Here is an 18,819-nt window from a genome sequence, read left to right on the forward strand (position 1 = left end):
TGTGTTTCTACTGCCACTTTTCAGAAGAGAGCAGTGTTCCTGCTACGCGGCACAGAAAGCAAAGCTCTCTGCACTACACGGTGCACGACTGTGCGCCAGACTGCTTTGTTAAGCAAATTTAAAAATCTCATTTAGCCACTTTCCTGGACAGTCTGCTTTAGCAGCAGGGTAACAAGCGATGAAAAACAAGATATGAACCCTGCTTACTGCTGAAATAAGTGTACAAAATGTAGACCTATTTCTAGCATTGATTCTTATCACACTCATTTTACTGCTCACAAAACTACAGAAAACAACATTTAAAAGTCCTCTGGTGATAAAAAAAAATGTTTGAAGTCTACTGATCAGTATAATGATGCTATTGTTCTGTTAGACAAATTACAGCTTTTAGTTGCCTTTTAAGATTCTGAGGTCTGTTTAGAGTAGGGCAAACGTGAAAATCTAATATTTTGTGAAAGAGCAGACATCAAGACTCCAAAGAAGTATGAGAACAGCTTTAATACGTTGTTATCAACTAATCAGTGCTGACTACTGTAAAAGCACTCGGGTCAAGTGAAGCAGCCTATTGATATGGATTCCTACATGTATCAGCTAAATATTATGAATTATTTTAAAGAGTCGTTAGCAGTTTCATACAGTTCAAATGCACCAGAACAGCTCAACTATTTTTTTGACCTCATCGTTCTTTGCTTTCAATTCCTAAACCTCCATGGATGTTTAGTGATGTGCTTTAAAAAGTACAGTTCCCCAAAGGTTATATATTGATTTAAATCAGCATGGCTCTGTACTATATATGCTGTTTTTCTGCTCCTTAAAACACTTGCTGATACCATCATGAGGGCTCAGGCTCCATTTGGATTTGTGTTTCCAAGAGTAAAGCAGCAGTTTAAAGCAATGATGATGATAAACACATGAATTACTTTTAAAACTCAGGCTGACAAAGCAAGGCCTTGCATTTTCTGTTGTAAACTTTCTCCACCTTCGTATTTCTGGTATTTGTTCAATAATAAGCTTTCTAAAACTGTCAATCTGAGGAGCACCTGGGGATCAGCTCTAGGTCTCAGCGGACGACCAAGCTCCCTGAGGACGGGGACACCAGGGAGCCGAGCGGGATGCAGGTTTCGCGGCCCTGCCCTCGCAGGGCGGGAGGACCCAAGGCCAGCAGCGGGGCTGGTGGCACTGCGGGAGTCCCCGCGTGGGCACGGCGCCAGGCAGGTGACCCGCACGGGTTTTTCCGCTCCGTCAGCACGCCCAGGCCTAGCGGCCTCCAGCAGGTAACCGGCACCGTGACCGCTGCGCACGGGGCAACTCCGCAGCGCTGCGGGGCGAGAGGGAGCTCAGGTCACCCGTGTGGGGCTGCAACGGCTCCAAAGCAGCACGGAGCAGAGGGGAAGGGTTCAAACGTGTTCACAAGGGCTACAGAAGGCGCTGCCTTACCTGAGAGCTGCTCTCCCAGGGCAGCAGCTCTGCCTGCGGCACAACCCTTGGTCGCACAGACACTTATGGCCCTCTGCAGCCTGCGGATCCGAGCGGCAGCGCCCGGTGCCCTCCTCCTCCCGGCAGGAACGCCGGGACACAGCAGCTTCCCTTCCTCCCGCCAATCCTATTGCCGGGGCAGAGGGAGACGCTGCCGCCTAACCGGGAGCCGCAGAAACGGGGGTGCAGAGGCACTGCAGGGACAGGAGAGGCTGGCTCTGAAACTGGGGGTTAATCGGCTCTTTTTTGAAAAAGATAAAACAAGCTGCTATTTACAGCAGCATGGAATAAAGTCATTTAGTCATTTTCACCATTTTCTCCCTTTTTGCCCACTACCAGAAATATGAATATTTGGCTTGGAACATATATAACATAGTTTAGCCCTACATAATGTCCTTTTACATCCATCTTCCCTGCCCAATTGCTTCTTTCTTTCTCAAATCATAGAATCATAGAATCATAGAATGCTTAGGGTTGGAAGGGACCTCTAGAGATCATCTAGTCCAACCCCCCTGCATACGCAGGGACACCTAAAGCACGTGGCGCAGGACGGCATCCAAGCGGGTTTTGCTCCTTTAATTCTTTCTGCCTAATGGATTCCCTTCTTCCCAGGCCAGCCTTTTGCCCTTCCAATGTCATTCCCCACGCTTTTCTCCTGTCACTTTGCTCCCCTCTGCCTTTTCTCTCAGTCATCACCTTTCCTGCACACCACCCCTTTCCTGATCACTTTTCACACAGTTCCCATTCATCTACACTGCATGGTAAAGTAAAACTCCCTCTGAATGAAGAAAATTATCCATGAGGCTTCTCTTTTGTCAGCATCCTTCTGGCATTTGCTTATGCTTCTTATTTTTAAACTTTTATTGTATGACATTCACATACAAAAAGTGTTTCTTGGGCTTGTAAGGCTGAAAATGACCCCTTTTGTCTGTGCTAGGAATAGAGAGGACTTTTATCCCTTCTGTGTACCAAAAGCAGCACGCAGGTGTTGCCTGTAAGTTGCAGCATTGGACATATCTCTACCCCTGTGGTACAATATGAATGATACAGATTTAACTGCATTTCTTGCCCTTTTTTTTTTTTTTTTTAATTTGTCACAATTTCTCACCTGCCAAAACACTCCCCATCACAAATACGATGTTCTGATACAGAATTTAGGTCCAGGTTTTTGGGATGTTTTGGGATGGCCCTGTATGCCTGTGTGAGCTGGACTCCTCTCTACAAAAGCACACAGTGCCAGGCTATCAACTGGGCCCAACAATCCTGGTAGCCAGCAGGGGAAAATGCTACTTTCACACTGAAGAAATCAGCAAGGATCCTGTCTGTCAGTGATTCCTACTGTCTAATGACAACTTCCTCCAAAAGCCCAGTTAGACACACTCCTAGCCTTTCATTTGCCTCCTCTTGGTCAAGGCTTTTTCCCCACGGTTTCTTGCAATCGATTTTCTCAAACCTGTCTTAGAGACTGTCTCGTAGATGTCATTGTCACTAGCTTTGCATGTCGTGCTTGAATGTAAGGTTTGGAAAGCAAGGAAGTAGGAAGGGAGCAAATCTCCAAAACAACATTAGGGAAGCTGCTTCTCAGCAGACTGACCAGTTTTACATGCAGTCTACAGTTTATTGGGTTCATCTCTGCGGAGACTGGCTGGCCCAGTGGCACATGCTCCAAGTGTGACGTCCTGTAGAAGCCATCCACCTCACCATTCCTGCCTAACCAAGACGTTTCTGCTCTCAGCAAAGCTGAACTGCAACACACGGTGAGATTACAAAAAGGGAAGTAGAACATGAACACAAAAGTCTTCAAACAGCCTTTGGCAAGAATGTAATCGGAGCTTTTGGTGACCTTATACTCTTGTAAAAAGCAGAACAGAAAGGATCTACAGAAGTGGCTTGTTTTCCCCATACATGGAGAGGATGCTGTGCTGAGAGAGCACCCAGGTGAACCTTCATGCAGCTCCATGAAGCAGCTGTACCTGTCCCTGAGAGCAGGGAGCTACTGTCTGCAGGACTGTGGCTCATAAAGTGTTTAGTGCTGCTGCGCAAACTGATCAAAAACAGTTTATGGGGGGCTCAGGGGTTCTCTTGCACATAGTTTTCTCACCTGTAGCAGTATCTGTTTAGGACTTCTCCAGAAGGCAGCCCTTCCTGGAGAAGAGAAGGCTGAGAGGGGATCTAATCAGTGTATATAAATACCTCAAGGGAGGGAGTGCAGAGGACGGTCATGGTATCTTTTCAGTGGTGGCCACTGATAGGACTAGAGGAAATGGCCGGAAACTGAAACATCAAAAATTCCATAGGAACTTAAGGAAAAATTTCTTAACAGTGAGGGTGACAGAGCACTGGAACAGGCTGCCCAGAGAGGTTGTGGAGTCTCCTTCTCTGGAGATCTTCAAAACCCGCTTGGATGCAGTCCTGTGCCACGTGCTTTAGGTGTCCCTGCGTATGCAGGGGGGTTGGACTAGATGATCTCTAGAGGTCCCTTCCAACCCTAAGCATTCTATGATTCTATGATTCTATGATTCCAGTGACTGCTAGCCAGTGCCCAGATGGTCACCACCCAGCTAGTGCTCTGCTACAGCTGGCTTTTGAACCTTACCTCTCCTTGCAATAACCCAGTTCAATAAATAATAGTGTGACTAAGGGGGACTGAAAAGATCAAGAGAGGGATTCAGTATCAGAAAGGCACAGAGGAAGGGGATTTGTGAACACCCATTTCATGCATTGAGATTCAGTGTCACCCTGAATTACAGAAGTGAAGCTTTTTATCAGTCAGCTTCATGGCTCAAAATTACTGTTCCAGAAATTTCTCAATTTCCAGATAATACTCACAAACAAAACACTACAGCTTGAATTCACACAGTAACCTTACCCAATAATACAACATGCAACGTAACTCTCAAATGTCTTTTGTGTTCGGAATAATATTTTTATGGGGCAAGAAAACATCATCTTTGAATGAGTAAAAACAATTGAATTGTTAAAAAAAAAAAAAAAAAAAAAAGAAAAAAGAAATGGACCTACATCTGTTTGACCAAAGCTTTACAGCTCTTCTCCGAATATTTCTAAACAATCATTTGCAGGTTATATTAATCAAGCACAACACCGAGCACCTAAAACAGTTCATTGCTTCTCACTGCCCAAGGTGTAAAGAAAACAGGGAAATGTAAATTGAATTAACTGCATAGCTTCAATAGTCAACACCTACCCAACGCATCATATTTTGATCGATAGTATATAAACTAGTCTTTTCTTTATTATAATAGAAGTTCTTTATGCATTAGGACCGAAATATTCCAGCTATTCAGAGCAGCTTGCAGGAGGCAGAGGACTGATAACGAGCTGCCAGGTGCTGCTGCGTGACTGAAGCTCAACTCCAACGCTGCCACTTAGGTGCTTCTAGACTATCATGCACAACACTATTTATATACTAAGCACAGGCCAAGTTACTGCATCTTGGCTATGTGTGTGTGTATACATATATATATGTGCAACAGAACTCATTTGTATATGGACATAAGAAGAAAATTTTGCACTTCAGAATAAAAGGGCCAGAAGTGCTGGGTAATGCATACAGCTGCTAAGAATTACTGACTTCCCAAAAAACCAAATCATCAGGTAGAAAACCACTCAAATGAGCATCCCGAAAGCGGCAGTATCACAGAAAACTCCAGAATGAAGTGAAATGGAAACAAAGCAACAGCTCATGTCAAGAGAATGGTGCAGAGCAAGGAAGAAGCTGTTACATTTTAAGCACTGAGGTAGGATACCCCAGCACAGGCCAAGAGCTTGGGGCACTGGAGAACCCTAACACGGAGCGCAGTGCTTGATGTCAGAGGGGGTGTGAGGGCTGGCAGCATCACATTTCTTTGACTGTGGGTTTCTGAAACAGTATAACAAGATGCTGCACATCCGCTGTGCGGAATGTTGTAGCTGTTATCTAGTTCATTATAATTATGTTTATTGTGTCTGGCCACTATTCAGTCTTTAAATCTCTCCCCATTACAATCGTAATAGTTTCCCACTGCTCATATGCCAAAACTGCCAGTTTTTGAAGATTTTTTTTTTTTTTTTAAAAAAAAGAAAAATAAATCCTTCACTGTCCATAACTGTGCCAGCAGCCACCTTCACACCTTCTGGTACTGTAGACAGTCTAAGATAAATGACTAATATTAGGGTTGGAAGCATCTAACAAATGTGTTTGTAAATTGCAAAGCACATTTTGCACAGAACGAAGCAAAGGAGCACGAAGAAAATTGTTTCTAAACAAAGCAACTTTACTAGCTTACTTGCATGGTAAAATGCGGACAACGTCGTTCTGCTTGTAACTCTCAATGCAGACAGCGCAATGATCAAAGTCTGGGTCTGTTTCCTAAAATGAACAGAATGGAAATTCAAGTTAAGAGTTTAGGCTACAATTTAGGTAAATGCAGTTTTGATTAGCACGTGAATTGCATTGTGACAGAGTGGCTATTACTAGAAAGATGCAAAAACGACGATTAGGTTGTGTTCCAACATAACTTGGAAACATTCCCCTTACCCCCAAAACCTCACGCATAAAAATGCATTCCTCCCATTTGGAGCTGGTAACCAACTGTTCGAAATTTAAATTACACTGAGTGTTATAACAGTTAGTTGATTCACTAGAAAATACAGTAGCAATCTTCCTTGAGGATTTACTACAGTTTGGAGCAAAACCATGTATTTTATACAAGCTGGGATAAGTTTTTATGCTGGGATTCCTTTTTTATAGCCAAGACTAGTGCAGTATTTTGACTGCTTCTCACTTTCAGCAATACCATCTTTCTCAGGCAGAGCTGAAAATGATCCTAAGCTCAGAGTTCCACAAACGCCACTAGCCCTGGGTACTCTTACCAGCAAGAAGTCCTACCTAGAGAGCATGCAAAACTGCTCCCCATTACAGTTGCCAGCTAGACTGCAACAAGTCTTTAAGCAAGGAAAACTTATTTGAAACGCACAGACTTATAGCATACATAAACACCACAGGTCACACTAAATACTGCACCACAAGATGAGCTCCCAGCAAGAAAGCCAAGATCAAAAATCAGAAGAGGAAAAAAATGAGCAGAAAATTGTCTCTGCTGACAAAAATTAAATATGAGACTGTTAAAATCTTATTATTGTACCTTATCACCTTTCTTTACTGTCCTGGTTGTCAGTTTACCAATGGCTTTCTTGGCAGCATCTCCAAGACGACGCTAACAGAGGGATAAAGAGAAGAGTACAAATTAACCCTGATAATCAGACTTTATTTCTATGCTTTACAACGACTTATTCAGACTAGATACTTACACATTGCAATACACTCTGATGGTGGCCTCACATAAAACCCAAAGGGCACACAGCAGAGGCACAGCTGGATTTGTCAGGAAGGAAAAAATCCAGCTGCAGAGCCCACGAATGCACTCGACAGATGTGAGCATAAACCCCATGGACTGTATAAACAGTCTAGAGAAATTGCCCAAACCCCACACAACAAAACTAACAAACCTCTGCCAGCAGGGGAGAAATGAAATAACGTCTCCCCATTGACTTCTATTATCTTCTGCTCAGTTTGCTTTTTGTGCAAAATTCTGTAATACATTCCTGTTCTATTAAGCTTAAAATTTGTTTTTCCTTCCTAGGCAGGCTGACCTTACTCTGCGACATAAGAGATACTCAGTGCAACCTAGTTTCTATCTCACTATAACCTGAAACCACCAGTATTTCACAAAGAAAACGTTTATGGATCATGAACGTAAGCAACTCAACAAAGACCGGAATAGAGCTGAGATTAATACTGGTTTGAAGATCAGCATACCTCATTCTGATTGCAAAAGGTTTTTTTTTTCGTTGTTTTTTTAATTACTGGCACTGGTGGATTGATGGAAGGAGCCGCTTCTGTGCTTAAAGTACCAATTCTTGCTGCAGTGTCCCATTTGCCAGCCAGTTAAGAATGGCAGCTGATCATGGGGCCCCGGGGACACAGCACCTCACAGAACAAAGTTCCTATTTCCTGGTTTTAGTAACCAGAGAAGCAAGATGGGGTTTACACCAGCTGGAACAAGGAAGTTCATTTATTTCCTCCCTCATTTCAGTCTTGCCCTCAATATTCTGCCTTCGAAAATAAGGCAGAGTTCTCATCCTGTGCTCTGTGTGTGAACTGCAAAAACTCAGCTCCCATACAGCACTGAACATTACGCACATTTTTGTGCCCACATCCTCTAGAGGAAGGAATTAACTTTCAAGCTTACGTTACTTTTCCCCTCTTTGTGCCACACTTTCTCTGAATACAAGCTGAAGCCAACAGGGCTGCTCTGATGTGAAAAACATACAAGATATCAGAGGCCACCACAACTGTGTATATTGTGTTAAGAGCACTAACTACACCACCAGTACTCAGGGAGTATAGAAGCACAGTATTTTTTGGTGTTTTCCATAGAAGAATGGCTCTTTCATTTTTCAGGATATGAATAAAAAAAATACTAGGATCCAACTACTAAAGCAGGAAGCAGAGCACCAGGAACACTGGGGATGGAGAAATTTTACACTTCTTGCAATCAGAAATCCCATCCCCTTATTTCCACACGCAAATACTGCTCAATCTAAACAAATCTACATTACACGTCCTGAAATGGACCCATTGGTTTATGTACTTAATGCCACAAAATATGTTGTCACACTGCTGTTTTACTACAACAGATTATCCTTGCACAACCAAAAAGAGCAAAACTGAAAAGAAAGTGAGGCATTTAACTTACATGGTTGACACCAGCACCTAAATAATTGTGGGTAGTACTTATATTTAGCTGTACTACATAAGTTTGCATTTGCAGTGCAAAAAAAAAAAAAAAGAAATCTTACCTCAGATACTATCTTCTTATTGAAAGCATTACTTATTCATTAAAAAAATCTTCCAGAAATGTATACACGTCCTCTGACATAAAGAAATACACTAAATAACCTTCAGCGCCTCCATTTTAGAGCTGCATGGGAAGCACACTAAGTTTTCAGGTTAGTCTTCATAGGAATTTATTTGCTTGAAAACTTGTAAAATTGGTATCTTGTGATGAAGGGATCTAGCCCGTTATCAGAACGTGTCATATTCCACATCAATGAAAAGCATTTATGCTACTGACATTAAGTGCACTTTTGCCACTGCAAAATTTTCAAACTTTAACAAATACTTGTTAGCTAACACTGGAAATGATTGAGATTTGCTCTTTTGATAAATTAGGGCATCAGGATACAGGAAACCTGCTTTTATAACACACAGCCATCTTGATGGAAAAGGCCACCACGACAAGCAAAGCAGTGTCATAACTCTGCTCTGGAGGAAGTGCACAAGAGCAACCATGTGAAATACCAGTATCTCCTTGCACTATCTACAAAACACAGCATGTTTTTGCTGTTTTCTGAAGGGGAGAAAAAAAATTAAAGGAAACATGCCTGTACACATAACTGAAAAACAGCACAGCTTAAACCAGGTTATCACTAACAGTGCAGCGTTTTCTCTGTGAAAGCTCTTCAAGAAAAAGCTGTAGCTGTCGCCACCTCCTTATTAAACTTTAATAAGCCTAGCTTTTTAAGCCACATAAATTTTTTATCAAGTTTCTCCTGACCTTTGTAAAAATCTAAAGAAAGAAAAAAGGTCATTAAAGCCCTTTTCCCATGGAGCAGCTGTTTGGAAACATGGGCCTTCTGAAGAAGCCTAGAACCACGCAGGGGAGGCAGCAGGCACAATTTAGAATTCCGCAGACATCCACTGAGCAACAGTTATATTTAAACTTCTCATCCCAAGGGACCTCACTAAGCACCAGTTACAATGTGGTCATTTAAGAATGATATTCTTAGGAAAGTCGACAAAATGCCCATGGGATCTGCAGCGTCAAACATTATTTCTAGAAACTAGGAAGGAAATCCTTTGTCACAGCTGAGGCTTTATAAGCTGGCATTTGTTTTAGGCTTGAAAAAGTAATATTTAGGGGAACGTTTAAAAATTTAGATAATCACAAGTAGCCTTTAATAAGACATACCCAAAGCTGTGCCTTGCAGTGGGACCCTCCACCTCAGACCTAACTCGAAGGAAGGGGGTCGGTGACTACAGGTTGCAGAGACAGAGGCAAAGAAAGCACAGATTTCCCAAAATTTACTGCTCCTTCCCAAGAAAAGCCAAGGCATACTATGGAGGCAGTGAGTCATTAAGTCCACACTAATGCATTGTGAAAAAATTACTTCCAGAGTTTATTCCATGTTTGAATTGATAACTTGATTTATTCTGGATATCTGAGGGTGACCCCTCTTTAGCTTAAATGCACAAATTCTTAAATCAGAGGTGAAAAAGAATACAAGAAGGGCATTTTAGATATGATAATTACTTAAGTTACAGGACCAGCAGAATTACACAGTCCATATCTTGCTTTAAACAGGTATAATTTAAGAAAACTAGTTGGGTGATTTCTCATTAATCTAACCGTCATGGGAGTGCAGTCTGATACGGCCTCAATACAATGTGTGTAGTACTCTATTATTCAAGCTATCCTTTATAGCATGGATAGAATTTATATAGAATAAGGACTTAATGGGAATTAACTAATCCATTTCATTCCAGTTAACAAAGATTCCCCCACAAAAAAAAATAAACATTAGCTCTCTGTTCCACTACACAAGTTCATTCACAGTTTAACTCTCTTACTCATTCCCAGTGTCCTAAGTAATGTGCTATACAGCACGTAATAACCAACAAAGATTCCCTCTTCCCCTTTGACTCATAGTCATTAAACTATTTTAAAATATTTTGCCTCGGTTCTATTCTTTCCTGTTGCATTTAGCAAGAACTTGCATTGGTGCTACTGAGGACAGCAACAATTTGTTGCATAAAATTCCTGTTCAGAGGCAAAGAATGCTGCTGGACAAAGATGTTTTTGAACACTGGTTTGATGGATAGTCCTTAGAGATTACTTGCTCTCTATTAGCTACCGTACATAGAAAATAATTTCTGTAGCTTAGATAAGAAAGGGAGTACCCTTACCTGATTCCTGTCACGTGCACTTGTGTACCTGATCTTCTGGATGAAGTAAAATATTAACCACGCTGAAGAAATTATCATCAAAACAATGAATGATATTGACACAAAGACTAGAGAGCCCCGACTGAAGTTTTTTGGAGGAACACGGGATCCCACTGCTATTGCCATCAAGACAGAAATATTCTTTTCCAAATAATTGAGGATCTCCTTAACCTTTGATTCTGTAATCATGACAGCAACAATGTCTCCAGTTCCTATGAGGAAAGAAAAACATATTTAATTTCCACTCAACATTAACATGCCAAGCTGCTCACATCATTTTCCAAGTATAAAACCATTTGACAACTTGAAGAAATTAATCTCAGCCATCCGTGACATAAGAAATACACTTCTTGGCACTCGTAGCTTGTCCTTCAAACCCAGATTTTCAAATTAGGGCGTTAACATTCAAACACTTTGTAACTCCACGCATAGCAACAGATCTTCAGTGACAGTTAAATGATGCTTCTTGATTACAACTACTGTGTGTACTTTGAACTAGCTTTAAAAAGTGTTCCAGATTGGAATTGAGAGTACCTAAACAGACAGCTCATGGAAAATAGGCTTTAGAAAATGAGTACACTGATGTTGCTAGGGTGGTCACAGAGTACACAGAGCTGAGTAAGTTGCTTCTACCTACATCATTTCAGACAAAGCAACTTCAGCAGAAGTTTGAGTGCTGATTTTATCATCCGTACAAAGATATGTTCAACAGGATACCAAGGAGGACATCGGGTTTCTCAACTCCACATTGAACACATATCTCATCTTGTTATTTTCTAGTGTCTTTCCTCCAGGTTGCCTAGAATTTTTCCTTTGGGACTGGAGGCACCAAGAGACTCACTAAACTCTATGACAAAAGAGTGAAACTGCCTTCAGGGCGGAAAGAGCCCCTACGTGTTAAAAAATAAAGCCCCCCACACAAGTGTATCTTCAACTCAGGAGAATTCTAATCTTGTTCAAAGATCAAAGTAAAATTTATAGGGAAAAAAGCCAGAAAAAAAAAATCACTCACACATTAAGAGTGCCATTCTTGCCCACCTAGATCTGTTTACTTCCTATACTAAAGCCCTTTCAAGATCTATTTTCAAAATCCTGGCAAATCTGCTCATCTCTTTGCTCCATCTGTTTGCTCCAGTTCACATTCCCTGAAAGAGGAGCTGGAAAATGTGCGCGACTTCAGCACTGAGACGCTGGATTTAGAGTAGATTTAAGTTACAGAATTTAAGGGAATTTAACTCAGAGATTTAATGCAACAGTGCAGACAGAACATGAGGTCCTATTTCCATGCAAGGAAATGGAAGTCTTAATCAAAACCCTATTTTTAAGATGTTACTCTACCCTGAAAATAGTGTAGGAAGACTCAAAAGAGCAGCATTTCTGAAACCTTAGCTCAGTAAATCACATGAAAGTCCCCAAAAGCCACATAATTTTCCAAGCTGGGTCTGTACTACAGCTTTACATATGCAAAGCAAAGGAGTCACTTTTATAGTCACTAGCCTCAGTTTCAGAGTTCTCTAACATTTGTGACAAAGCTGATAGAACTACTGAGAAAAATAAGAATCAATACTCTCATAAATTAGGATTTACACAATTCCTTGAAAATAATTCATGGCCCCTAAATTGGTCTCCCCATTAAATCTTAACATTTTGTTAAAATTTTAATTCTAAAGGCGCAGTCAAGAATTCCTGCCTTGTCCCAGTAACACGAGTGTAAGCAGGAAAAGAATGTTCAGTGTTTCCTCCTGAGTATTTTAAAAACAAATGTAACAGTAACTCAAAAGCTTTAAATAGTAACCAGAAACCAGCATAATTTATGGATACTGCTTATTAATTCAGTAGTACACCACAGCTTCACACAAAGTCCACTACAGACCAGGTCTCCAGAGACACTTGTACAGTATGAAGCAAGCTACCTAAGATATTTAGTGAGCAGCAAAGCTCAGAAACAGTGATTATCCACAGTGTGCTTTACTACCAAGGAACATTGCTTGGATTCCTATGCTTTCAGCTAGAAAGAGATGCCAAACAATGTCTTTGTCCAGACGTGCAGCAGTTACAGGACAAGAGCTACCTTCCCTACAGCTTAACTATGTGCTGCATCCACATGCAGAAGTCTCCCTTAACCCCACACTCAGATGCAAGAGCAATCAGGAATAAGTCATTTACATTGCTTGGTATTTTCCCTAGGCTTCATTTCTGTTTTTTCATGCCCATTTCTGGTAGTGAAGAGAGGAGGGATAGTTTTCCCTGGAGCATGCATTCTGTGACACTTCCCCACTGGTATTTATTTGCACCATGGAATTATGTTAGTATTAACATGATCTGTGTTGGGGTATCTGCAAAGCAAATCTGATCTTATGATCCTACTCAGTTTTATCAAAAGAACAACTCAAGTCTCCACCTCTTCCCTGCTGTCCAGGGCAGGTGATGAAGCTGAAAGTCTGTCCTGTGCTTTATCCAAGGCCCAGCACAACGGGAACCTTGGGCATTACTGCAGAGTGATTTGCATGCCAACTGACTCAACTGGGAACAGCCAAAGCGCTGCTGTTGCTTCTGACCTGTGAGAAGCAAGGAGAACTGCAGAAAGGAAAATTTGTGCCTAAAATCCTTGAATTCAGTGGATACTGGGACTTGGTTCATATCTTTGCTTTTGTCAGGGGCATCGCCCTAAATACTCATAGGAAGAACTTTCTGCTTTAGAAGAATTCGGGGCAGAAGGAAACATTGACTCATTTATGTTAAGCGCCTCAAAACCTTGCATTTCTAAAACATAAGTATTAAAAACGTGATTTAAGTGAATACAGAAAGAAGTTACAATATTGTATAGCAATGCCATCTTATGAAAAGCAACACTTTCCTTGGCCAAAAACACAGTGTCCAGAGAAACACAGAGAGCTGTAATGCCAACCAGCTGCACACTCAACCACAGACAGCAGGCCCAAGATAAATATTAACATTTGTAAATGTTACAAGTCATTGAAGTGTCATCATCCAAACCTAGATGGCTTTCTAGCTGCAATTTTACTATGCGAGTGCTTAATTAGTATAGGTATGCAAGCCTGTGTAGGAAAAGGAAGTAGCAATTGATCATTAATTCTGTACAGAATTACAGTGGGAGAGAAGGACTTAACAGCTGCAGAGACACTAAAAACAGATGAGAGAAAAATAGCAACATCCAGAACAGTCTCCTGTAGAGCTAACAACTGCTTTGCTAGCACACTAGTCTATTCATACCTAACAATTCTCAAAGAATATTTACAGAAAGTCAATAGAAAGTTATTTCAAAGAACAATGATTAGTCTCATCACTAGCAAACAATTGTTTACATTTTTGTTAACAGCTGGCTAACAAATCTCTCCAGCTCCACATACAGACACTATTCAAAGCACAGACCTCAGACACCTCCCACTCAGCTACTGTCTTTCCTTTGGAGGACACAGGCAGCTGCTGCCTGGTAAAATGCAATTTCCAATTGCTGATTTTTTTTTCCCTCCTGAACTTGTAAACAGCCCAAGCAGCTGCTTGGTCAATCCTGGAGGAGAAGGGAGGGTGAGACAAGACCTCGTGGGCATCCCGAGGAGCCCAGCACGGAGCTGGAGCTGCTGCAGTGATTCAGCCTCCGCCGCCGCAGACGGGGAGGGCCCAAACCTGAAATCCTATTTCGAGCGTGGCCAGCACTGGGCATCCCGTGAGAGGCACCGAACCATTCTGATTTGGTAGGGGCAACGCTTGCAGCGAACTGAGAATTAAGTCAGAGCCTTATAACAAAGCTTAGCAGCTCTCTAATGGCTGTCACTTTCAGCTAAAACCCTTGTAATTTCATAAGCCTTTGTGCATGCTGATGCTTGCTGCAGACACAGTGAAGACAAACTGCAGTCATCTCACACTTGCAAAAGAATATCGCTCTCAAACAGGAGACAACATTTAAATCGTAACTGAGGCCTTTCATGGCTTCATTCTGAGCACTCTAAGCTCAACATATTTAGCTGAATTTCACTGGTAACAATTTCAGTGGGGTTCCCAAAGCAAAACCACCTCTCTGCTAAAGGAAAGGAGTACTGGAAAAACCTGCAATTTCGGATCTGTAATAGCCTTTCTGTAAGTACCATTCATTGATATTTTACACATGCAAAATAAACTCATGCTTAAATGAGAGTAAAGAGCTAAGCCCCTTCTGGAGTCTACTGTCCAGTTCAGCCATATAGAAAACAGTGTCACTATATTCTAGTTCTTGGCTGGTATGAGTAGAAGACAAGTTGATAAATGGTTTGCAGACCTTCCTGTGCAATGACCTTGCGGATGCAAGCACAAATTCAGGAACTTATAAACAAAGGAAGAATATAATCTCTCCTCCCCCGCAAACAGGAGAAAAGCTCCTTCAAAATAGTTTAGTGGTTTGAAGAGTTTTGTTTCTTTTCTCTTATAACCAGGTAACAAAATATGTTCAGTCACATCGAGAGGTGATTTCAGAAGCCCTATTCGCATAAACAAAAAAATATACCAATTGGGGAAGTTAATGCAAGTGTGGTAACTAAGGATAGAATTTAAAAGTCCACAAAACACCAGTTAAGAAAACAGGAAAGCACAAAGGAAGTCCTATTGTTATATATCAAGTTTTGAAAGGCTTATTTGGAGTTATAGGAAAATATCAGAACAAGGCTGAATTGGAAGGGGGCAGAGGTGGAAGCAAGAATGGTGGAAGCCAAAGAGAAAGGCAGAATTCACAGAACCAACACAGCAAGAAGATAAGGGAAAGAGAAAAGGCTTAAGGATTAGGAGAATTAAGTCAGAGAAAAAAAGAAAGGCAAGAAAGCAAGCAGCATAACACTCTCTGTACTGATAATAATTAGGGTACGCTGGACAGAACGGAAACTGCACTAGAAAAATAAGAAGCCCATGGAAAGGGTGGAGTGTAAAGAGCATCTTACACTGCTGGAAATGAAAGAACAGAGATGTAAAATTAATGAAAAGCAAAAACAAGGAATCCAAGTACAAGTCGGAGAAAAAGAAGTTAAAAAACAGAAGACAGAAATAAAATACAAAGTTGAGACAAAAGGGGATATGATAATATTCACAGAGCTCAATGGTTATTTAAGGATGACACTTCCGAGTTCATGCTATTTCCAGTGTTAGAACATCAACTTTATGAAAATGAAAGCTAACAGTACAGCTACACTGCAAGAAGAGGTGGGCTCAGAGCACATCCTTTAATATATAAATTCTACCATGAATAGTGGCATTGGGGAAAAATCATCAGATGCTTTAAAATATTAATCTGATACAAAATGAAGAAATTCGCTCTTAAGAATTTAAGCCTTATCCTAAAAATCAACTTTCATAAAAGCAGACAGCAAAGGAAGAATCTTGGCATTTCTTCAGATTGATTAAAACAGGTCTAGCTGAACATATTTTTATTTTGATCTAATCAGAAAGTAAACAAGAGCACATCCAAACTGTCAACACATTAGTGCAATCTCAAGGGTAGGATACGTTTTTTGAGATGTCCCAAAACAAATACTTCCAAAACAACAAAAAAGGCATATTATTTAGTTCTAAGCAAGCAAGATAACCAAACACAAAAAAGCATACATTTTAAAATAAGATTGAATACTGTTTTAAAAATGTTGTGCTTTCTGTTGTATTAACAACACAGACAACATTGAATATGTGTAGTATGTAAACATGTACCTTGGGATCTCTATGTTATAGTGCCAGACATTAGAACAGATGCTGCAACACTTCCAGGAAAACAAAAACAAACAAAAAAACCCCAAACTAAATAGTAGCAGTATATGAAGTATGTGACCCAAGAGTAAGGTTTTCACATGGATACTTCAATTAAACGCAACCAACAGAACAACCAGCTATCTCAAAATACAGGGTAAATATTTACAGAGACCACAAGTTTCTCCACTACAGGAATCAATGTAAAGCAAGCTGAAAAACATTTGCTACCAAGGCTAAAACTTGGATTCTATCTACTTAAGAGGACAAAGACGTAGACACTCAAATTAGGGCAGACCAGGCTTTTGCGAATTGCAAGTGAAATACAAATTAAGTTGCATCTGAAGAGTCAAAATTCCTCTTTGAATGCAGTAACAGAAGCTTTAACACATTTTATCCTGTCAGCTGATGACAGGGCACAGGGCTGTCACTCAAACACCCCCACTTCAGCATTTTGAAATATACCATGCATTACAGTCCTGCTAATAGAGATCTGACAACAAAAGTTCACTAAAGTTCTGCTCCTTTAAAAACAAGGGATGCAATTGAGAGCTAGAAAAACTGGAAAGCAGCTCTTGCTGTTGCTAAGCTGGGTGTGACTGAATTAACTTCACAAGCAGCCCTGAAGCCTGGTCAGCTCCTGGTTACACTAACCTGGAACACACTAAATTGTTATGCATGACCTATGCTTGCAATAATCTTGTAAATAAAAGAGATTTTCCTAATGCCCTTTTATTAAATTGGTGCTGGTGCTTCAACATCATGCTCTCAGCAATATACTTGTACATCAGCTTTGGGGCCTAGGAAGTCCAAGACCTTAAGGAAGAGAGAGCCAAGCCATCCAAAAGCTTCTTCAGGTGTTTTTGCCATATTTAGAATCCAACTACTGACACATTATTTGATAACCCAGTTGCTCTACTCTGGCACTCAATGAGATGTTTCTTAATGAAAAATCTGCCTACAGTCTGAAGAGGTAGTAACAGCTGAACAATCCTGTTTCTTTCACCTTGCTTCTTTCCCAGGCCAAGCCATGCAGACACACTCGTGATGTAAGAGCAGAGCTCCACCATTTCCTCATGGTCAACAAGGTCTTAGGTCCAACTGTCTCTTCATGATACCCACTGTGCACCCCAATGGAGAAAACTACACTTAATTCCTACAAGGATATAAGGATGCAATAATGTGTTCTTGGCCTTTTCCTCTCCATCACCCTCACTCAAAAAGAGGGCTCCTTGTCTTCTATTGCAGGACGCACAATATTAAGCACTGTGAAAGGAATTAAAGTTCTACTATAAAGCTTGAAGACACTTTGATCTCTCCTCTAAGAGGAGGAACATCTCTCTTTCTGGGAAATGTGTATTTAATGCACGTAACTTAGCCCTTTTTTTTTTTTGAACATCTAGAAAAAAAATCAAGTCTAGAAAAAGGGAAAGAGGAGATAAGTAATGTAATGTTTCTGCAGACACTTCACACTGTATTCTTCTTTTATAACAATGCTTCTTTTAATTTACCTGTACCATGAACTTTGAAAAGGAAACAGATATTCCCCTTAAATAATCCTAGAAGAATCAAGTAGTCATGATACAAAGGAATTCATCATTTTAAACTACCACTATCATTCCATTATTTGTACATACATTTTTGCTTTCGTTCAGCATTTTACTGACATTTAACTAGGAAGTGGACAAATTGCATTTACAACCCTATTTGACTTTTCCTTTTCAAATAACAGTACACTAAAAAAAAGAAGTGTAAATTTTATATTCAAACCTGGACCAAATGCAAGCTACTAAAAAAAAAAAAATTCACATTAAGCTTTCACCTAAGAAACTGTATTACGCTGTCACTAGGTAAATGCAAACTAAAATCAGTCAGCTGTCAGTGTTTCCTCATTAACTAGTTTCACATATTTATAAAACATAGAAGGAGTCTTACCGTCAGGGGCTAATTACAGTTTATTTGAAAACTATTTATCTTTGCAGATACTTCTTCAGGAACAATGTCGTGAAACTGACACCTTAGATCTGGTTTTAATGTCCGAAGGCTGATTACAGTGTCTGCACTTTTCATTAATCACAAGTACTAGCCTCATGTAGATCTGATTTGTACTTAAAGAAAATAATATTCGCTTAGATTTTGATAACAAACTCTAAATAGTCTTGTATATTGTAGCATGAGTAAGCACGAGTAGGTGGCTTTCATTTTGCTGTTCCTGAATAGTAGCTTCTATTCTGGCTAATGGATCTTGAAGCCCCCAAAACAGAGATTTGTAATAAGGGTGGTCTAATATGGTTGAGTATTTTGTTTTAGCTACAGGCAACTTCAACTCAGAACCATCAGTCCAGATTGTCATTCCAAACATATTCAGGTAACTCCAAAAAAGAAATAGTATGAAAATCTTATTGAAAGACACCACAATTGTGGTGTTCAGAAATAACAAATCCATAAATTTGAATCAGATTTGATTCCACAAAAAAATCCATAGATTTGGGAATTACTCTGCTGCTGAAGCTCGGATCTCTGGCTAAGATAAAAGGAGTGTAATTACCTAT

General features: G+C 40.4%; 1 protein-coding gene across 3 annotated transcripts in view; it reads right to left on the reverse strand.

The window, feature by feature from the left end:
• RNF130 (ring finger protein 130) overlaps nucleotides 1-18,819 on the reverse strand; it is a 46,794-nt gene that overhangs the window by 14,347 nt on the left and 13,628 nt on the right. For all 3 annotated transcript variants that reach the window (XM_088536853.1, XM_088536852.1, XM_088536854.1), the window contains exons 3-5: nucleotides 10,505-10,755; nucleotides 6,621-6,692; nucleotides 5,763-5,845 (exon numbers count right to left, since the gene is read on the reverse strand). In XM_088536853.1, coding sequence (XP_088392979.1) covers nucleotides 5,763-5,845; nucleotides 6,621-6,692; nucleotides 10,505-10,755 — 406 coding nt within the window. The remainder of the gene's footprint in view (nucleotides 1-5,762; nucleotides 5,846-6,620; nucleotides 6,693-10,504; nucleotides 10,756-18,819) is intronic.

Source organism: Tinamus guttatus, unplaced genomic scaffold (genome assembly GCF_059628265.1).
Source record: "Tinamus guttatus ecotype Peru unplaced genomic scaffold, ASM5962826v1 Tinamus_guttatus_pri_ptg000710l, whole genome shotgun sequence".
NCBI lineage: Eukaryota > Metazoa > Chordata > Aves > Tinamiformes > Tinamidae > Tinamus > Tinamus guttatus.